The sequence below is a fragment of the Pongo abelii genome, chromosome 2 (assembly GCF_028885655.2).
Source record: "Pongo abelii isolate AG06213 chromosome 2, NHGRI_mPonAbe1-v2.0_pri, whole genome shotgun sequence".
Classification (NCBI taxonomy): Eukaryota; Metazoa; Chordata; class Mammalia; order Primates; family Hominidae; genus Pongo; species Pongo abelii.
Window position 1 is genome coordinate 103,999,659 of NC_085928.1, and position 22,131 is coordinate 104,021,789.

At 56.2% G+C, this 22,131-nt stretch overlaps 1 protein-coding gene across 12 annotated transcripts in view; it reads left to right on the plus strand.

The window, feature by feature from the left end:
* The window catches only part of CACNA2D2 (calcium voltage-gated channel auxiliary subunit alpha2delta 2), a 140,672-nt gene that overhangs the window by 54,967 nt on the left and 63,574 nt on the right, over window positions 1-22,131 (plus strand). For all 12 annotated transcript variants that reach the window (XM_054550689.2, XM_054550691.2, XM_054550690.2 and 9 more), the window contains one exon: window positions 13,940-14,056. In XM_054550689.2, coding sequence (XP_054406664.1) covers window positions 13,940-14,056 — 117 coding nt within the window. The remainder of the gene's footprint in view (window positions 1-13,939; window positions 14,057-22,131) is intronic.

Below are 22,131 nucleotides of genomic sequence, written 5' to 3' on the forward strand. Positions count from 1 at the left end.
TTTGCAGTTTAGGAACCCTAAACCTCCCAGCATTGTAAATTCAAAGAGCCTGATAGCCAGAGCTTCCAGGCACGTTGGTGACTCCACAAAGCATAATACTATATAGGAGAGGGTTTCCCAGCCTCCTTTGCAGGGCAGCCCTGCAGGGCAGAACATACCCAGGCCTAACTGGTAAAGGGGCCTGTCCAGGGACTGCCTGCCCTGTGCCAGGGAGGGGCCACATGGTTGCCACCTAGGAGCTTCAGCCTAGGGCATCTCCAGCATTCCCTAAGGGCCCTAGGGTAGGGGGAAGTGATAGCAACTCAGAGGGTTCAAGGCCCTGGGGGAGGCTAAGTTTTGTTCATGGAGGGGACAGGGTGGTCCAGAGGCCAGGTTGAGGATATGGCTGGTCTGACTCTTAGCCTGTTCTGGGGCCTAAAAAGGAGGGCTTCCTGCTTAGACCTCTGTGGGGCACTTAGAAGAGTGTACCTGAGCCCTGATCCAGTCAGGATGTGGCATGGCAGGGACCTTGGTTGGATTCTGGAGGAGCTCAGAGTTCCCCAGGCTCCGTGGTGACTGGAGCAGGGAGAGGCCTGGGGTGTGGAGTTCTGGGCAAGCAGGCAGGGAGGCTGCCAGCTCAGGGTGCAGGCAGGAAACCTGGAGGGGCTCATGTATGCTCAAAGACACTGGAGGAGCACTGACTGAGCAGGACCAACCCAGGCCACTTGCCCCAGTCACGCCCTGCAGGCCCCAGGGGAGGACTGAGTGAGCCTCTGTTGAGGGGTCTCCTAGCAGGCCCAGTGGTATGGGAGGGACATGGGGCAGGGGGGAACCTAGCTCCCAGTTCTCTCCCTACTAAGGAGGAAGTAGAGCTGCCTTACATAATCAGGGCAATTTGTTCCGCTCTTGTCCTCCTGGCGTCATTGCCCTCACCGCCTCCTTGCTCAGGGAGCCCTTGACAGATCTAGAAGTGCAGGCCTCCCTCCTTCCTGCTGGAGGTTGCTGACAGACGATGTGGAAGCCTGGGGCACCATCCCCTCCAAGACCCCATGGGCACCTGACCACGAGAAGGGGGCGGTGGGGGAGACAAGGTCACACTGCATATGGAGATCCAGGCCTCCAGCCTGTAGCCTCCAGACGACCCTACGGTTTCTCAGAATTCACACAGGCAGTGAGTTCCTGGTGAGGGTCGGGGTCAGAGCTGCCCCTGCCTGCTAGTGGATCCCCTCCCCCGGAAGATCTCCTCACCAGCCTTCCTTCTCCTCCACCTTTGCATGCTGCTCCTGTGCTGGAAAGGTACGCAATCTCTTTTGGCTGCACCTTTCCCTGGAATGTCTTCTCTGACCTTCCTAGCACAGAAGAAGGTGAGAAGCTAGAGCCTGGGTCATCCTGGCTCTTTGCTGCTGCTTACCCTGGCCACTTGGGCCTCAGTTTACACACCTGTAGCCTAGGGTCCTAGACTTCCAACCTTACAAATGAAGATGGTTTCCTACAAATCGAAGCACCTCCTTGAAGTCCACCTACCCTCTGGGCCCAGCTCAGAACTGTCCTTGGCTCTCCCTCCCCCTGCAATCCCTCTGGGCAAACAGGTTGGACGAATGAGCCCTCGGGGTCTGGTAGACAGCACCAGGCAAATGAATTAGGGGCTTGTTATCCTGAAGGGACTGGCTTCCTGGGAGGGTTCACCCAACTGTCTGAGAAACAGCTCTTGCTGGATGTTCAAAACAGGATGGGGTTTGTGAACCCGAGATTCAGCTGACCCCACTGGCTTTCATAGCCCTGGTGCAGGTGGCCCAATGGACATGGCCAAGGGGGCAATCAGAATGGCTTCCCAAAGGAGGGGTCAGGGCAGGGTTGGGCCTAAAGAGGAGTTATAGGATCCCACAGGCTGGAGACAGCTGCTGGGGAGATGGAGGCAGAGTCTGAAACAGGGTCTGAGTTCATGCACGTGGTAAGTCCATGTAGTCATTGAATTCCAGCTGTGCCAATTATTCTCTGTGCCTCAGTTGCCTCATCTGTAAAATAAGGACAACTGGGGCTTGTGAGAATTTGAAGAAATGGATGGCCGGTGTGGAGGCTCACTTTGGCCCCACCAGTAATGGCAGCTAATCCCATAATAATTGTCACCCAACCCCACAGCCCCCAAACCTGGCAACAAGGAGGTGGCACACCTGGAGTCGGGGCCCAGGCACAGCATCTGCCTCCCCTGAGCACAGCACACTTAACTTAGAAGTTCATGGCTGTTCAGGCTAAGGGCCCTCATGGTGTTTGCCAGTGTGGCCGGGCCATCAGTCCTGTTTGCACAGTTTGTTTGCATGGCAAACACTCTGCACAGATGCAGGAAGGTAAATTCTGGCCCCTGTTGCTGCTGGAGTTTTGCATACACCGAGAGAGAACCTGGAGCTGGAGGTGCCAGGGATTGTCCCTCTTCCCCAAAAGTGAAATAAGGGGTACTGAGGTACAGAAGGGCCAGAGCCTGCTCAGGAGCACCCCTACGGACTGGGTTCAGAGATCACCGACCCCAGCTCTAGGAAAGCTTTGGGTGGTAACCCCACCCCTGCATTTTTCAGGTCCAAAGTGGGAGCTTTCTTGTGAGAGCCCAGGAGAGGCTGTAAATGATGGGAGAGGCTGAGTTCCCTTGGGTATGTGTCCCCAGAGTGCATGTGTTTTCAGAGCATGCATGTCCCTAATGTGCGCCTGTCCTCAGCGTATCTTCAGTCTATACAAAGCCTCAGTGTCTTGGTCCTGTTTGTTTGTTTATTTATTTATGCTTCCGACTTGTTCTACAGAAGATTTAAGGGCACTTACAAGGATACATAAAATTCAAGGAGAGCCTATAAATTGGAAATAGGAGAAAAAGGAAAAATTAGAGGAGGGAGTAAGATGGTGTCAGGAGGTGCTGACAGAGGAGGTAAATGAGATGGCCCAGGCATGGTGTGTCCCCTTGCACACTTGCTTGCACATTCACGGTGACTCTGGTGCCTACTGCCTTATCGGTGCCTTGTGGTCAGCTGCATCAAGAACTCTGAAGGGGGAGCCTAGCTGGGCTCTCCTGGGACCCTGGTTCAGAGGCCACTGTGGGTTAGGCCATGCCCTTGCCCCAACCAGGTCTGGCACCCATGCTGTTAGGAGCCCTTCCAATGGTGTGTTTAGCAGGATTTCGGGTCATGCCCTTCAGGTAGCCCCAACTGTCCGAGCCAGCAAAGTTCCATTGCTTAAAACATCTCAGATGGCCACAGACCACTTTTTGAGGTGTGAATGGACACCCACAGAGCCTCACACAGGCCTGGGGCTGCCATATATCCAGTGACAGTGGACAGGCCCATCTAGGCTATGGTGCCTTTTCTGTGAGCCTAAGTGTAAGACTTGAGCAAGATCTGCAAGGGGCTTCCTGAGTCCTAGGTGTGAATGTAGTGAGGTCAGTGTGTGTGACCTGGTATGCAAGGTCAAGTGCATGTGCCTGCAGCCGCATCTGTGCACTGGTACAGGGCAGGTCCCTGGGATCACCTTGCCCCAAAAGAGGCCATTGATACCATGAGAGGCCATGGGCTCATCTTCTGGGCTTACCTTCATCTCTCTACCCTTATCTCCCACACCTGCCATGCTAAGATCTCATGTTTTCACAAGAGCAGCCAGCCCGAGGGCCTCAGCAGCACCTCTTATTGTGATTGGGGCTGTCGTTGGTGCTGTCATTATGTGGTGACATCTTTAGCAAGTCTCAGCAGCACAGGACAGAATTCCAGCCTGTGAGGCCAGGAAAGTTGGTCCCTGCAGGACAGAGTGGATCAGAGAAGGTGTTCAGGGCCTTGGGAGCAACCCTGGAAGGCGGTCCCATGAAAAGCCACTAGCACCCCACACTTGAACTTCCATCTTTGAGGAATGCCAGGATGGCCTGGCTGAGGTAGCTCAGGGCTGTGCAGACTGTGAGGGTGAAGGCTCGAGCCAAACCATGAGGCTGCTTAAGGGCAGAGCAGGAATTCAGACCCGTGGCTTTTGGCCATTCTTGGCTGTGGGTGCGAGACTGGGAAGTCTCCTCTTTGGACAGATTCTGACCCTCCTGGCACCTCAGTATCCTCATCTGTAAGACGAAAAGCCAACCAGCTGCTGACCACCTCCAGGGTGCCCTTGTTACAATCATCTCCACCCCCAGGGCCTGACTGGTGGCTTTGGGGCAAGGTCAGTTTCTAGCCACTCTGGAGTCCTTGGGGGACCTGCCCAGTCCCTGAAGAAGGTTGCTCACCTGACCTATCAGGGCTGTGCGGGGTGGATGGAGGTGATACAGAGAAAGCAGATTTTGCCCTTTTCTCCCTGGCCTCAATTCTATCTAATGAGGGTACTCATGGGGGTGAATTTCTACCAGCTCTGGGCTACAAGGACTCTGGGCCACAGTGACTGTTTCATCTCAGATGAGAGCTCCATGACCCGTCGAAACCCACTGGAGCTGTGACATGATTGGGAGTCCCCCCTGGCCCACCAAGGGTCCACTGGAGCCTCTGCCTACCCTGGCTCCCAGAACCCTTCACTCCCAGCCCACTGTCCCTGAGTCCTGAGAGGTGGGTAAAGGGGGCTTTACTTTAACCCATTTTACACATCCGAAGATGGGGGCACGAGGGTGAAGGGGTTGAAGAGGCCAGATGGCAAGGCAGCGGCCCAACTCTGGGTCTGTCTACTTGGGCTGTTGTAGGATAGAGGGGGCCGTTTGTCCTGCTGCGAGGGTAGGGTCCTTGTCCAAGGCCAAGCTGGGCCAGGGCTGCTCGAGGTGGTGAACGGACTGAAGGGCAGGCCAGGCTAGTCTGCGGGCCGGAGAACTGAGCGGCAGCGGGGGCCTGGAACTGATGGCTGGGGTCTGAGAAGCCCAGTGCCACAGGCACCTCCACTCACTGCCTGTAGTCTGCAGCCGGGTTCTCTATTTCCCAGAGCTATCAAATGATGAGGACTCCATGGGTTATGCGCTGATCCCTGTCTGGCCACACGGAGGACCTGTCATCACTATCCCCATCCTCCTGCAGTCAAGATGCTGAGGAGTTCTGATGAAAGGAAGGCAGGGCCAACTGGATGGGGAGGCAGCGGGAGAGAGCAGAGCCAGGGTGGGTGGCAAGGGGGCCCAGACGCCGACACAAACAATCTGCTTCCCATAAACATGGGCGCCCACACCAGCCGGCCGCACCCGGCGACTTCTGTGAGTTGAGAAAGTGCGGGTATGTTTACTCGCACTCCCCCGTGCCAGCTGGTATGCTGGGCACAGCTTCCCTCCCAGCTGCCTCGACAGCCGGCGGCTCCCAACTCAGGGAGGGGGAGCAAACAGGGGCCCCTGGTTCTTGCCTGCAGTTTGGTTCACCTCGGGCTCAAATTCCCCACCCGATGCTATTCCAGGCCACATTGAGAGGATGGGGGCCCTGAGAGTCTCCATGGCTGGTGTCCATGTGGCTGTGCTGTGCCAGAGTTGTCTCCGCTGCTCTCCAGCCCATCTGAGTAGGCAAAGGCCTGGAGGCTGGAACTGTCCAGGGACACTTATCTTGAGTTCAGGCAACAGATGTCCCTCCAGTGGGGTCCATGCCCTCCTCCCTCTACCCCAGCTGCTTTCTCAGTAGTTGCTTCTCTCTGGGGTGTGGTCAGTGCTCCAGTATCTCAGCACACGCAGAACCAATGGATGCCAATTGCAGGTGGGTGAGGCTGCAGGGAACCAGTGCCCCATGGGCCCTGGGATGCGTGGATCTCCGTGCCTCAGATTCTCTGCTCTGTGAATTCTGTGAATACCTTGTCTGAGTGCCACTCAGCAGTGGCACCTACATGAGGTCGTGTATCATCCCCAGGAGGCCAGGGCAGATTCTTGTCTGTGAAGGTGTCTCTGTGGTATTGCACCACCCACCCCAAGGCCTGGGTCAAGCATCTCAGATCAAGGAGTGGTGGGAGCTCAGAGGCAGGGGCTCAGGGAAGCTGCTTGGGGAAAGTGCTTCTTGGGCAGGCACTCAGCAGCCCATGCTAGAGTATTAACTTGTGACCTTGGAGATACATCGTGGATGGCTTTGGTCCTGCAGCATTTGTTTTGAGGTACACAGGAGTGTGCCTCATGCTGGCGTAGGCAGGCAGGGACACTGGAGTGTGCCCCCTCTCCAGCCCCCTTTCCCAGGGCCATTTGGGATTGTCACCTCTGTAGTAGGGAGACCTCATTTGATTCTTTCTCACTCCAAACCTGTCCCCAAAGCATCCCCGTGACCACCAAGGGAGCCAGAACTTAGGGAAGATGAAGTCACAGACTGCAAGTTTCACATAGGCACACAGCCATAGGAATGCTGTTATCTAACGATGGCAGCCTGGAATCCAGCCATGGTGCTGGCTAATGATGGGTGAGTCCCTTCTTAGCATTCCTGACAGCTGGGCTGGAATAGTCCCTGTGGTGGGGGGCTCACTACTTATCCAGGTGTTGCTTTCAGGCTTTGGGAGTCCTGACTGTGAGAAAGTTCCTCCCATTTCTGAGCTGGATTCTGCAACCCTGTTCACAGAAGCCATCAGGAACCTTGGAGAAAGGACCTCTCATTTTGGAGCTGGGTGGATACCATTTCCTTCTAGGACTGTTCTCCCCTGAGATACAGGCCTTAACACTGGAGGCCTCACTCAAGTCAGGCCTGGTGTAAATGGATAATCACGATTGCCACAGTTTTCAAGTCACTTTGGAAATTTGCGTATGTTTCAGAGGAGCAAAGGGCTACACCCAGGAATGGACCATGCCCAGTGTCTCTGGTGGGTGGTGCCTTGCCTGGGGGCACATTCAGGGCAGGCCTCACAGGCAGGCTCTGCACAGGGGCAAGCACAGGGAGGTTGGCACAGACTGGCCCTTGCTTGGCTGGGAGGATTTGGTTTATTGTTTTGTGTTGGGTTTTGTGTCTTTTGAAAAACAAGAGATTGAGCCTTTTTATGACATGGATTTTACAGCGTAACGAGGCAGCGTAATTTCCCATTCTCAGCGGCAAGTGCACTTTTTACACTAATTGCATAATTAGACATAATGTACTAATTGCGGTAATGGATGACAGTCAACTAAACTTTAACTTTAAAAACAGGGAGGCGTTGCTGGGGGTGGTGGTGGGGGCTTCAGGCCCCTGTGAGTTTTGTGAAGGGAGTCCTCCTGGTGAAAGCTCCTAGAAGTTGCCTCTTGAGGACGAGGGATCAGAGAGCCCCCGGGCCTTTCTCACCTTGTGGTCAGTCACATATCCTTCCTTCCTGGAGGATCCCCCTGTCCCCACTACCTGGGTATCTGCTCCCCTTGCCCTCACACCATGTCTCCCCAGCTTCTGTCCCCCCACAAGCCCCTCTGCAGCCACTGAGCAGTCCCTTATCCCTGCTTCTCCCAGCCTTTGCACCTGGCGCTACTGCTGCCAAGCGTCCCTCGTCCCTGTCCACCCACAAAAACCCCTGCCCAGCCTTTCACACTGCTCAGATGTCCTCTCCCCTGGAAAGCCCTCCCCAGGCTTTCTCTTGCCCCCTACCACCCTGGAGCAGGCCAGCCCCACTCCCAAGTGTCTCCTGCACACCTCTCTCTGCTGCCACCTGTCTGGGCATCTGTCCCCTCTGGATAGAGAGTCCCAGGAGGGCAGGGACGAGGTCTGTTCCATCTCTGCTGTTCCAGGGGGATGTAAGGAGGTGGGGGTGGGGGAGGATAGTGCTATTAATGGGCCGCCCACCCAGGAGACCAGGCCAGGCACCCTCCTCCCTGCTCCCACACTGCTGTGTGACCTCCACTGTAGCCTGTGCAGGCTGATTGTAATGGCCTGGTTCTGTGTCTGTGATGCCCTCTAGAGAGAGCGTTCATCCCAGGCATTCTGTACTGGATATGAAGGGGAATTATTAATGGGACAACTAACATCACAGTGTACAAAACCTGTGTGTGACAGGACACCATATACAGCTGAGTGACCATGGGGCCACCCCGCCTGGGATGTTGGCAGTGTGGCATGGCCACTTAGGAACCTAACATGGCAGTTGGCAAAAATGTCAGCAGCTGATGAAGCATGTAACTGAGTGACATGCAGCCCCCCTGCCTGGGCACTGATAGTGTGCCTTGAGGGCTCCAGGGGCCCCTTGCCCTACTGTAAGCCCTGTGCCAGGCTGGTGAGGGACAGGCCTCAGCCCCCTCCTGGGGAGCTGCCAGTCACACACCCAGTCTCGCGGCTGGTGTGTCCCCAGAGCAGCCGGATTAGGGTTTTTGTGCACCCACCATGGGGCAGCCCCTCAGTCCCATCAAGAACTAGGCTATAGGGAGAGCCCTGGGGGGTGCAGCCTGTCCTGGATCTGTCCCAAGTGCTGTCAGTGGTAGAGGGTCCCCAGGTGCTTGGCTACCCCATCAACCCTCCAGTCTTCAAGGTGGATTTGCAGTTATGTCAATACCCTCTATTTTCTCACTGAGGCAGAAGGCCAGGTTAGCAGCCTAGAAGGGGTGGGTGAGGCAGGGGGCCCGGACCTGGCTCTGCCCTGACTGGCTAGGGTCCTTGAACTGGTTACTACCTGTCCCGAACTCCCCTACCTCCTTTTTCGCCCAGCTCAGGCTTCCTGAGCCACCACAAGCCCCCTAGCCACCCACCCAACATCCCTGACATGAGTGTAGCCCAGTCTGGCAGCTGACCCCGGCCTCCAACTGCAGACCCTGTGGCCTCTTGAGGTGGTTCCCTCCCCAGGGCTTGTTCATTTGGGTCGGGCCTCAGGAGGCCTCGCCCACAGTCTCTCATCCACTGGCTGCCCTCCCTGCAGGGGCCTAATGGGCAGTTAAGACTTTCACCTGGCTGCTCCCTGTGGTGAAATGTGGTGAGGGGATTGGAGCGCCAGTCTCCCCGGAGTCATGCCTCGGGGCTCAGGCCAGGGGTGCTGGAGCACCTGGCAAAACCCCAAGGTGAGCTGGGTCTTTGAGGAGACAGCCGGCAGCAGGGCCAAGCCTGCGTCAAATCTTTCTTGTTCCATTTTCTTTCTGATTTAATTTTCCAGAGATGAGGGCTGTTCGCCTTCGCTGCGGAGAGGAGCCTTGCGTGCGAGTGCCTGTTTTGACTCGCAGGGTTGGGTGGGTGCTTAGTCGATTGGGCTGGCCCTGCCAGTCTTTCCCTCATTCCCCTCCAGCATGGCCCTCCCACCTTCCAGGGGCCTCAGTCTTTCAGCCTCTGCCTGCATCCGCCCCAAGCCCTTCAGGCCTGCCCAGTTCATCCCTATGCCTCTTTTCCCATGGCTTTGCCTTCAAGTTTAGGGATAAAGGTGGGGAACAGAACTGTACAAAGAGTATGACCTAAAGCAAGGGCTTTGGATTCGACCCAGTTCAAACCCCAGTTTTGCATGCGCCTTAACCTCTGTGGCATTCAGTGTCCTCTCTGCCACATGGAGATGATCAGAATGGACCCTCCTCAGGGGTTGTAGGAGATCAGTGAGGTCACATGTGTAAACCGCCTGCCCCAGAGCAGCCAGAGCTAACACTCGGGGCAAACAGGGCTGTTCCTGCAGCCTCCTTGGCCCTTCCTCCTTGCTTTTCCCCACTCTCCTTTCCCCTCTCCTCCCTCCTTTTCCTCTCCCCTTCCAGCTTCCCCCTTGCCCTAGGCAGGTTTGGTGGTAGCTCAGGCCTGGGCTCCCCTGCTGCTGACTTTCTAAAATGCCTTCTGATTGGGGCCTGTCCAGGTCACTTGTCCTGAGGCCTTTAGTTTTCTGTGGTGGCTGTCTCTATGTTCCAGGCACGTTGGGGCTGGTAATTGGACTCCCCTCTTCCAGGCAGGACTGTTAGGAGCTGTGGGAACGAGGCTGGCTCCCTTTGCTCCTGCCAGCATGCAGGCTTCCTATCCAAGGTCACCATTCCTGCAAGGGTCTCCAGGCTCGCCTCCCACTTACGTGGAGCCATGGGGGACGCGGGAGGCTGGGCAGAGGGTTCGGGGCTTCTAAGGAGGCATCAGCCCCCACGGCCCTGTGAAGCCCTACGATGGAGGGCTGGCCGGACTTGCCCTGATGCCTAACTGAAGAACTGCTAGAGCTGAGAGAGGGTTGGAGCTAGAGCCAGCCCTGGGGGAGGGGAGAGGTGGAGGGGCAGGTCTCCATCACTGATGGGATAGGAGTGCCCTCAAGGGAGGAGGGCACCAGCTGAGCCATGGTCACCAGTACATGAAACAAGGTGGGGAACCAGGGATTCCTGGAAACAAGGGGCTCCAAACAGATTCCTGAATTGTCCCTTGGGACCTCAGCCACCCCTGTTCTCGCTGTTCCTCAGTCCTCCCCCACATCCCCACCTGGCTCCAGTCTGCTACCCTGTCCCACCAGCATCCTGGCACTCTCTGTGGGTTAAAGCTGCTGCCTCTCCCTCCCTATCACTGCTGGCACAGAGCTGGGGCACCCTGGGATCAGCTGGGCCCTGTCGTGCTCCTTAGTCCAGCAGAGGTGGGGCTGTGCCAGCTGCGCTGCTGTGGGAGCAGTTGGCTTTTTCTAATTAACTCTCTGGGCCAAGGACATCAGCGGGCATTGCCATCCTGCTGTGGTTGAGGCTCTGCATCCGGTGCACCCTGGCCTTTCTGCCACTTCCCAGCTGGCCCTAGGAGCCAGGGCTAGAGGCTGGGGCTGGAGTGGGGCTAGTCCTGGGCAGTCTGTGCACTGGAATTGCCCTGGGCTCTCCTGGGCTCCTGCTGGGCCTGCAGGTGGAAAGCACCTCCCTGGACCACATCAATGTGGAGATGACCTTTCTCCCAGGATGGGACCATCTGCTGGGCTGTGTCACTTAGATCTGGGGATTTGGGGCTCAGCTCAGGGCCCACCCTAGAAGACAGGGACAATTGGAGCAAGTTCAGGGGAATGTTGAAGGGAGGGCTGTGGCACTAGGGGCTATCATTCGAGGACTGTTGCACCTCAAGGGCTCATTTGGGATTGGGGAGCAGGCTTGGCTGGCAGCGTGACCAGCCTCTGCACTTCTGGGATTCTGCTCTCTTCTCACCAGAAACCCCTTCCAGCCCATTTCCCTGGCCTTGCCCTAGAGAGGATTTAGATAGCAGGGCAAGGTGGAGGGGATGCCGGGACAGCGTAAGTCAAGGTATAGCTGTGGGAACTGGCCTGGGCTGGAGACCCAGAGGCCTGCAGGCACATGACGGGTCAGTGGGCTTGATGGGACCCAGGTGGTGGCACCAGGGCTGGCAGAAAGATGCTGTCATGGGTCCTCGAGTAGAAATAGAACAGGAAGAAAGCAAGGTGGATGCATCCCTGGGCCCTGAGGGCTCATGCAGCTGCAGGCAGAAGTTGAGGAATCAGACCTGGGCCCAGCTGGCCCCAGACCTCTGCTTTTGGACATAGAATCCAGCATATGCATTTGCCAGGTGTCCACTGCACACAGACATGGTGCTTGGGAGAGAGAGAAGGAAGCTGGCCATGGCTGTGCCCTATCAGTGGCGTCCCAGTGTCTAGGCTCCACCATTATCACCTCTGGGGCCGAGGCTAAGGTGTCGGAGACAAGGACAGGGTGGCTCAGTGTGGGAGACTGCCCAGACCGATCGGGGAGAACGGGGTGGGGCTGGAGGTGGGCAGACCGCAGGAAACTGAGGCTACCAGCTCAGGAATGGAGCCAATGGCTTTGGACAGCCCCAAGTGTACAGACCTAGCAGGGAGAGAATGAGGGCAGGGAGGGACTATGATTCCATCTGCAGAATTCTGGTGATCCCAAATTAATAGCAGTAACAGCAGCACAGGCTGCTCAAGGCATGGGTTTGCTGTCCCCAGCCTGTGAGGTGGGGACTACTGTTCTCTCATTTAATAGATCAGTCACGGAGGTTCAGAGATAAGTGACTTTTGGCAGAGTCTCAGCTTCCAAGGCCTCATGTCACCTGTTGGTGCCCTGAGGTGTGTGCCTGCCACCTAGAGACCCACTCACTCTGCGGCCCCCTGATCCCCAGCACAGTCACCATGACAGGCTGCAAGGGGCACCCTGGAGCCCAAGAGGAGGGACTCCTGGACTTTCCCAGGAGAACCACATGGTCCTGCCTCAGGTCCTGGGGCTGTACACAGCCATGGACAGCCCAGACTGTGGCTGCACCTGGAAATGACCTTGACAGAGTCTGAGATATGAACTTCATCCCAGGCCAGGAGAAGCCGGGCAGCGGTGCCCCCTGCTGGTGCAAGTGGGTCGGGACACCACTCTCCAGAGGCATCGGTGGATGTGGCTGAGACCACGGCCACACACACCCCAGAATGATCTGTCAAAGATGGGTGAAAGCTGATGGGGGATCTGGCTTTGCCACTCAATCGCCTGGCCTTGACCTTCCCTCTCCTGTTTCTGTGCCTCAGTTTCCCCAACAGTAAGGTGCTAGGCTCTAGGTTCCCTGCCTTTCCTCAGTGATCCTCAGAGTCTGACCCCTCCTCACCCTGTGTCTCTAACACTGTCTCCCTCTGTGGACGTCTGTCCTGAGGCAGGGCCCAGGGGTCCAGGGAACATCCTGGCCTGGCACTCACTCGGGGCGTCTCTCCTCCCTGGCCATGTGGCCAGGCATCAAGTCTCGCCCCCTGATTGCCACTACTCTGCGGGAAGGAGCGACTTCACCACAAATTATTTTGTTCTAAAAGAAGGACAAAAAGAAAAGAGAAGCCGGGAGGGATGGGGGTGGCGGGAGGAGGAGAAGATTGCCTGAGCTGGCTTTGTGCGGTGCTTTAACCCCTGGACTGCCAGGCACTGGGTAGCGGCAGGGCAGGGGCTCCAGCAGCACCCAACCCCCCCACCCCATCCCCCTGTCAGATGACAAGGTCTTATCTCCCTGCCTTCTCGCTGTCACTCTACCGACCTTATCTCTCTCTGCTTGTCTGTCTTTCATCGGCTGCCTCTCCCCCCTCCTTATCTCCCCTCATCACCTCCTCTCTGTCTCTCCACATCCCTCCACTTCTGCTCAGCCTGGTGGCACGGTTCAGTCATGGCAGCCTATTCTGTGACCTGTGGTGGTGAAGGAGCCTGTGCTTGGGGCACAGACCTCCTTGGATCACCTGAATGAACACATGGACCCAGTCAGGCTTGGAGACACATGCAGCAGCATATGATGCATACAAATGCACACACGCGCACACACACACACACACACATGCACACGCACACACCCAAGACCCAGCTGTGAACAAAGACACTTGCAGAAATCTGCTCCTAAGACTCGCAAGCCCCTGGGGGGTTAGAGACCCTAACCCCACCCCAGCCCCAACACGCAGGCATGTGCACACAAACGGATATGTTGAGCCATCACACACACACACACACACACACACACACACACACACCATCAGATTTACACTGCCACATGCACCTGCACACAGACCCACCCCTCTTGGAGGAAGGCTGGGCAGATTCATTCCCCCCAACCTGCCGCTTCCTCCCTGGTGCCCATTCCCTATATTCTGTGCCCTGAATGACAGAGGAGCCCGTAGGATTGCCCAGAGCTCCTGCTAGTTTCTGTAAATGCCCTGGGGCAGCACCCACAAAAAAGGGTCCAGATGCCTGAGCAGTGTGGAGGCGTGGCTGTGTGTGTGCACATGCATGGGTGTGAGCATCTTCTTTTTGGGATGGGGTGTGTGGTGTGTGCTTATTGACTCCATCTCCCTTCAACCTCCTGCCTGCTCTCCAGCCCACTGTTCCCCTCTACTATTCACAGTTACCTTCAGCTAGTCAGGGGGGCTGCTTATGACCCTGAAAGCGGGGGGCCCTGAGGCCCAGAGAAGGCAGTGACAACCCCATCCCACCAACCACAATGACCAGCCTAAACTGGGCCCTCATCCCATATGCAAGCTACGGAGCCCCTGGCCTTGCCCTGCCTTCAAGTCTGTGGGGGCGCTGGCCTTCCATGCCCTCTCTCAGAGGCCAAAGACAGGGTCTGGGTGCGAGTGAGGACTGTGCTGAGGTGAGCTGTGCAGAGGGGTATGCAGGGCCCATGGCATGGGGACGTGGGACCACCTGGTCTCACCCCTGGCTTCTGCTTCCTTCCAGATTTACAAGGACAACCGGAACCTGTTCGAGGTACAGGAGAATGAGCCTCAGAAGTTGGTGGAGAAGGTGGCGGGGGACATTGAGAGCCTGCTGGACAGGAAGGTGCAGGCCCTGAAGGTAGGTGTGTGTGTTGGGGGCAGGGGGGCGGCGCTGAGGGAGGGCCAGGTGGAGAGGTCCTGTACCATGAGGGCAGTGTCCTGAGCCTTCATCACGTGGCCCTCCTGAGTTCAGCTGGGCCAGCATCAGCAGGGCTGTGCCCACGTGGAATGTGGGCAGCTGCAGCAGGAATAGGATGATACTATCTGGAGTAGCTGCATGAGAGGGGGTGACTTGGAGTTTTGGGGCTCTGCGTGAGCCTGAGGCTGGGACTGGGGCAGGCCCTACCCCTCCCTCCTTCCGGGCCTGGGGTTTTCCCATCCCTCTGGGTCCCCAGGTTTGTTTATGGGTGGTGCCCTGGATGGGCACCTGGCCAGGATAGTGACCTGCTACTGGTTGAGTCTGCCCCTGAGGTAGGCTGCAGGCTCTCTTGGAGGGAGTGTCAAGGGGGCTCTGCAAGCCCCACAGAGAAGGCCACGTAAGGATGGGGGCTGCTCTGCCCATGGCTTTGAATGTTTCTCTGCTCCCCCATCTGGGCCTCTATATTCAGAGAGGTTGTGCCTGTCAGCCTCAGACCACTGTAGTTCTGAGGGGTAACAGGAACGCGCTGGGCTGCTGTGACAAAGCAGGCAGACCCCTGGCACTCAGCCCATCCCAGGGAGAGTAGGTGGGATGGGGCTTCTCAGCTGCCAAGTGACCAGGGAAGGTCATACGTAAATGAGTGAGAGGCATCCAAGCTCCCCCCAGATCAGAGGCATACCTGCAGTTGCTCCAGCCTGTGTCAAAGACAAACTAATCCAATAAAAAGGAACGAAGCTGGGCATGGTGATGCACACCTGTAGTCTCAGCTACTCAGGAGGCTGAGGCTTGAGCCCAGGAATTCAAATTCGAGGCTGCAGTGGGCCATGATCGTGCCACTGCACTCCAGCCTGGGCAATAGAGTAAAAACCTCATCTCTTTAAAAAAAAAAAAAAAAAAAAAAAGGGATAAAGTCTCCTGATACTTGCTTGCTACAACATGGATGAACCCGAAAACATTATGCTAAGTGAAAGAAGTCAGTTACAAAAGACCACATATTGTGTGATCCCATTTCTATGAAATGTCCAGAATAGGCAAATCCATAGAAATGGAAAGTAGATGCATGGGTGCCTGGGAAGGGAAGGATAGGGAAGGCCTGCTAATGGGTACAGGGTTTCTTTTTCGGAGTGATGAAAATATTCCAAAATTAGATTGTGGTGATGGTTGCACAACTCTGAATATACTAAAAACCACGAATTGTATACTTTATTTGGGTGGATTTGCTGGTGTATAAATTGTATCTCAATAAAGCAGTTTTTTTAAATGAGCAAGTCTACACAGGCTGTGCCCAGGCTCAGGCCAGGGTCCTGGCTGGGTTAAGTCAGAGTGGCCACTCCAGCCTACACCCTGCCATATCCAGTCACCAAGAGAGAACCAGAATTTCCTTCTCCAGGAGTTGGGCCCTGCTGTCCCCCATGGGATCCCCTGCCTGTCCCTATGTGACCTGGGGCCATGGAATAGGTGGAGACTGCTTCTTGGGGCCAGCTTCCCAGAGAAGGTGGACTCTGAGGACCTCCCACCCAGAGAACCCAGAGCAGGGCTCCACCCAACCTTCAGGATCTCCTGGACACGAGTGTGGGAGATAGAGGGGAGCAGGCAGAGCCACGCCTTCTGCAGGGATAGCAGCCCATTACGCTTGCCTCTCTCAACTAGTGCATCATGCCCCACCTTCTCACCTTTCTGAACTGGGCGTGGCTGGATGCCCTTCTCCTGCCTTTCCCTCATTCTCCAACCCTGTCTCCGCCCCACTTCCTTCCAGACCCCTCATTTGCACACTACTTCCCAGCTTTGCTGCCCCCTGTCCAGTTTACAAATGTGGGCACCCAGCCCTGAACTTGTGTTGGAACTGTCTGATAAATGCAGGAAGGGACAGCCCTCAGGCCTTTCGGCCTGCCACTCAGCCAGGCCGGCACAGCAGGGGTGCTGAGTGGTGGCAGAGACAGACGCCTGACCCACCCTCCATGCGTGGAGCCCAGGGCCCAGCCTCCTGCCCAGCCCCTTGGGAATCACAGGGCTGGGGTCTCTTTCCAAGCCACTTCCCCCACCCCTAAAGGAACAATCAACTCCGATAGCTTGGGAGGAGCAGCCAAAGGCCTGAGGTCCTGGTCCCAACACTCTCCCTTGCTGGACTCTGCCATGTGAGGCAGACAGATGCCTCTCCCTTCCACTGCACCTGCAGCCCATCCATGGCCTGGGACAGCTGGCACTAAACAGAAATTATTTTCTTTTCTTTCTGTTTTTTTTTTTTTTTTTTTTGAGACAGACTCTCACTCTGTTGCCCAGGCTGCAGTATAGTGGTGCAGTCTTGGCTCTGTGCAGCCTCCATCTCCTGGGTTCAAGTGATTCTTGTGGTTTAGCCTCCCAAGTAGCTGAGATTACAGGCGCCCACCACCATGCCCAGCTAATTTTTTTATTTTTAGTAGAAACAGCGTTTCACTATATTGGCTAGGCTGGTCTCAAACTCCTGACCTCAGGTAATCCACCCGCCTTGGCCTCCCGAAGTGCTGGGATTACAGGCATGAGCCACCGCATCTGGCCCAGAAATTATTTTTTATGAGAAATGATGGGGAAAGGCATGCACTGACCAGACAGACACTCACCGTGTGCTGAGTCTATCATGTATCATTCTCACAGCAACCCGGAGAAGGAAGCCCTGACTACCCTCGCTTCACAGAGGGGGACACTGGGACTCAGAGGTGCCATGCATCAGGCCAGGATATGGCAGAGCCAAGATTTGAACTCAGGTCTCCCTGACTCTGAGCCAGCCCCTTGACTCCCCACATTATTCCTGAGGCGTGCACTGAGCCCATAGCCCATGGCCTCCCAGCACTCCTGGGCAGTGAACTCCTCCTGCTGCAGCACCCCCGGCTCCAGACACACGAGATGCTTCTGCCCATATCCCCAGAGGAGGGGGAGAACCACCCTTCCCCCTGCTTGGTCCTAATTGTTGAAGATGAGCTTTGGTCTTAATTATGTTTTAAATGTGCTTTTAATCAAGTCCTGGTCCCTTTCTCCTTTTTCACATTTGTTTGCAGCCTGAGTGTATATGGAGGGAGGGCTGTTGGGGGACTGGACCCCCACCCCCACTACATTGTTCCTCTCTCCCTGGACCCCATCCAGTAATCCAATTTAAATCCTTTGCTCTGGTCTGGAATTCTAATTGGGGGCTTGCAAAGAGGGAGCTGAGCAACACAGGACGGAAGTTCATTGTCTCATCTAATCAGGGACAATCAGATGTTTGTAACGAGTTTCTCCAAGCTGCAAAGGGTGGTTGCTGGGGCCAAGAGTCAGGAGGGAGCAGGCCAGATCAGGGGCCTTGCAATGCAAGCAACCAGCGTCTCCAAGTCTGGGAAACAGGCTGGGCTCTCAACTTCAGAGACATGGAGGGGTACCTGTCTTGGAACTTTGACTACCTAGGGAGATGGGGGCCTCTGAACTAAGGCCCACTCTCTCAGAGTCTTGAGTCCCAGGAGGAATAGGGAGGTGCCTAAGTTCTTATAGCAGACTTGGACCCAAATCAGGACTCTCCTGCCCTCCCAGCTGGGCCCTGGTCTACAGCCTGGCTCTCGGGAAGACCACCCCCTCATCATTACATTCCTCCTCCATCTATTCACCAACATCCGCCAATGGCTACTGTTTACCATGCCCTGTTCAGGGCTGGGGGTGCAGTGATGAAGGACAGGCCCTGTTTCTGCCCTCGTGGAACTCTCAGTCCAATCCTGTCCCAGGCCTTAGTTTCTCTCCCTATGAAATAGGGACATGAGCCCCCTCCCTGCCCAGCACTTCTGGTTTCACAACTCCAGGGGCATCAACGTGTAGAGACCACGGTGTGAACAATCCCTTGAAGGTTGTGCCCCTGCAGCACCATCCTGTGCTGTGTGGCTCTGAGGAGAGGCCATGGGGAAAGGGAAGGTACTGCCCAGGATTAGGTGAGGGGTGACCCCAGTGGGAGAGATTCCAGCCTCCTCTCAGGGACACAGCCAAGGGTATCGAGGCTCAGCGGGCTTGGTTCCTAGAGAAAGGGAAGCCCAGGGCTAGGACAGCAAGGCCAGAGCAGGTTCCAGAAGGACATCAACATGGTGGCTAGAAACCTGCTTTCCGGGAGGCCCTTTTGCCTCCTTCCTCAAACAAACCAGAGGTGGTGGGAGGCCCCGCTAGGAATCTAGCACCTGGAGACCCCAGCCCCAGGCTTAAGCCCAGCACCCCTCCTAACACGCCCGTGCCCCCCATCCTCCCCCTCAGGTCCCTCCCATTGTCCTAAGGGTCAAACCTTTGCCTTAGTGCAGCATTTCTGAACCCTGGTTGCACATTGGAATTGTCTAAACAGCTTCTAAAATCATGGCACCCAGCTTCTGCCTCCCATCAAGCGCATCACATTCTCGGGGGGTCGGCAGGGGTGGAGGGGCAGGGCATCAGGATGTTTTAACGTGCCACACAGATGATTCTGTCTAGATTCAGAGTTCAGGAATTTTTTTTTTTTTTTTTTTTTTTTTTGAGACGGAGTCTCACTCTGTCGCCCAGCCTGGAGTGCAGTGGCATGATCTCGGCTTACTGCAAGCTCCACCTCCCGGGTTCACACCATTCTTCCGCCTCAGCCTCCCAAGTAGCTGGGACTACAGGCGCCCGCCACCACGCCTGGCTAATTTTTTGTGTGTGTGTGTATTTTTAGTAGAGACGGGGTTTCACCGTGTTAGGCAGGATGGTCTCGATCTCCTGACCTCGTGATCCGCCCGTCTCAGCCCCCCAAAGTGCTGGGATTACTGGCGTGAGCCACCGCGCCCGGCCAGAGTTCAGGATTTTTCCCATAAAATGGTCGAAATCTTTCCTTCCCAGGATTACTGGCCTCTGAGTGCCCACCAAGTGCTGGACCTGAAATAAGCCTGCATGTTCTGTATTGTTCTGAATCCTCACACAGGTCGCAGGGTTACTCTCCTCTCTCCATTTCACGTTTGAGGAAACTGAGCTTCAGAGAGCTTAAGCCATTTGCTCCAGGTCTCACAGCAAAACCAGGGTTTATTTATTTAGGAGACAGAGTCTCGCTCTGTCACCCAGGCTGGAGCACAGTGGTGGAATCTCAGCTCACTGCAACCTCTGCCTCCGAAGTTCAAGCAATTCTCATGCCTCAGCCTCCCAGGTAGCCAGGATTACAGGTGTGTGTCACCATGCCCGGCTATTTTTTTGTGTTTTAGTAGAGCTGGGGTTTCGCTATGTTGTGCAGGCTTGTCTTGAACTCCTGGGCTCAGGCAACCTGCGCGCCTCAGCCTTCCAAAGTGCTAGGATTACAGGTGTGAGCCACAGCACCTGGCCAAAACCAGGGTTTAAATCCAGATAGTTGGGCTCCAGACTCCACAAATGGCTCCCCAGCCACTGCCCTCTGTGCTACCATTAGTGGCCATGTGTTGTTTGCTGTCCAGAGTGGGACAGGGTCGAGGGAACAGGAGATGGGACACTGGTTTCCTCTGACAGGGGCTTGCTCTCTGATGACCTAGTGACCTTGGGCAAGTCCCTGCCCCCTCAGTTTCTTCCTTGGGCAGTGAAGACAAGACACTGAGCACCCCTCCCACACCCCCATGAGGCTCAGATGGATGGGAGGGGGTGGCATGCAGTTCTGGCCTTGGTTCTAGGGGCTCCAGTGGGCATTGTTCCCACCATTGGCGGCCTCTCTGGGGAATGAGCATCATTTAAAGAGTAAAATTAAAAACCCTTCTGCACACAGCCGCCCTGCTTTTGCTGCTAATGGCCACTTAACCCAATTAAAGTGATGCATTGTTGGCAGTGTGACCGGGTCTGTTCAGGAACTGGGCTCTGGGCTGGGCATTCAGAGGGGCAGGAGGTGTGAGCCAGGGAGGGAGCCAGGGACTGTGGGGCAGCAGACCGCTCCCTTTGTCAGGAAGGAGACCATCCTACCCAGCTCCCACCTCCTTTCTAAAGCCTTATCTAAAGCAGGGCATCAGCCTCGGCACTGCTGACACCTTGAGCCGCATCCTGTTTTGCGGTGGGGCTGCCCTGTGCACTGTGGGATGTTTAGCAGCACCCTTGCCCTCTACCCACTAGATGCCAGCAGTACACCACTCTTCCAGTTGTCATGACCAAAAATATTTCTAAATATCGCCAAATGTTGCCTGGGGGCAAAGTTGCCCCAGTTGAGAACCACTGGCCTAACGGGACAGAGATGCAGCCATGAGAGCCACAGCAGGGAGATACTGGGGGCCTCGGAGAGGTGCAGGCAGAAGGGCCAGCAGGAGAAAGATACCTTCAGTCCAAAGAGGTCACAGGAAGGCTGCCTGGAGGAGGCAGCAAGATGTTGGGGAAAGTTTGGCACTGAGGCAGCTGGAGGCCAGTTCAGCTGGGTCCACTGGTGCATTCACTGACGAGGGTGAGACAAACAGGTTGGCCCCTGGAGGACCAGGCCATGGGTGTCGCCTACTGCCGAGGCCTGGCCTGGAACAGAACACGAGTTCTGCAAACTCGTGAACATTTGTAGAACAGTTGCCAGGGCTGTGGCTCTGGGTTGTGGCTGGGGCTCAGCCTCTGGGATCTGACTCCACACTAGGGAAGCTCTGAAAGGTGCAGTAATGGTGGATGGACAGGCAGGAAATCCTGTGGCATTGGCTGCCTCCTCCCACCCTTCTCTGGGCAATTAAAAGGTGTTTATGTGGGGCTGGCGATGGCTTCTGCCTCCCCTCCAATATGAACATTAAGAGATCTTGACCCTTCCACTCTCCTGCTCTTGAAAGGAGCCGCAGACATGTGGAGCCAATTAGGCGAACGCGTGGGCGCCAAGCGCCCAAGCAGCCTTTTCTCCCTGATTGCGGCGTTTACAGCTGATTATTCTCCCCTCACCCAAACAGTGCCGCTGCTTCCTGGCAAGGTGCCGCCCACAGGAGCCAGCTGGGGGTCCCCAGGGATGGGGGAAGCATTGGGGATTGGGAATCTGTTGGACACCCATTGTGTGGGCACCCTTGGGGCCCTCCGCCTACAGAGGGAGGCAGCCAGAGAGCTGGCCGGCAAGGAGATAAGGAAGGGACTTGGTGGTGAACGCTAGGAGAAACCAGGGAGCATGCGGTGGCAGAGTGACCACCAAGGAATGGGCGTCAGAGAGGGCTCCTTGGACGAGGTGGCCTGGATGTGTGCGGAAGGGACAGTAAACCCAAGTGTCCCTGGGGTCAGCGTGAGCCTTGGGCAAAGACGCTACCCCCAACAGCTGGACATGAGTGTGGGGACGGCCTCCCCTGCCTGCATCTCTGTCTGGCAGTCGAGAATCCTGAGACCCCTTGAAGGCCTCCAGCTGGGAGCTGGTCTCCCTGGGAAGGTCAAGGGAGACAGTGCAGGTGGGACATGGCTGGGGCATGGCCAAGGGTCCTCAGGAGAAATAGTCATTCTCTTGTCTTCACCCACCCGCCTGAGCTAGTGGTGGTCAGACAAGGGCCTGGCCCAGCCTGCCAGGCCTTTGGAAAGGTTGACTTGTGGATTTGGGGCTGAGCTTCTCTGGCTCCTGAAACTGCTCTGTGGAGCAGGCCCTTCTCCTGGGACCTCCTCCAAGATGCAGGGACCTCAGGAGGGGTCAAAAGCGCTGTGATCATTCCTGACTAGCACCTACTAGTCAAGGAAGGGTCTAGGGGGCTGGTGTGCAACACCCCTGAGGCCCACAGAGCCTGATGGGTCAGCCCCACACACCTGTACCCAGCCACCGAATTCTCCCTAGTGGCTGAAGTTCAGAGGAAGGGATTGACTGCAGGCATGTGTCAGGCCCGGAAGCTCAACACCCTGGGTGTTGTGACTGGTGTCACCCCACCTCCTGTGGGGACACCTTGGCTGAGCCGCCCCAGGCCCAGCTCTCACTGTAAGAGACTGTCCCGCCCTATGGCCTTGCTTTTGACGCCAGGTGCCTCCCCTGGGAGTGCCATGCAGCCTCCCTGTCTTTCACTTGCTCACTCAGTCATTCAGCAAACCTCTGCTGCCCCAGCCTGGCCCTAGGCCAGGTATGATTCCAGTCTCTACTTGCTGTGGGGCAGAAT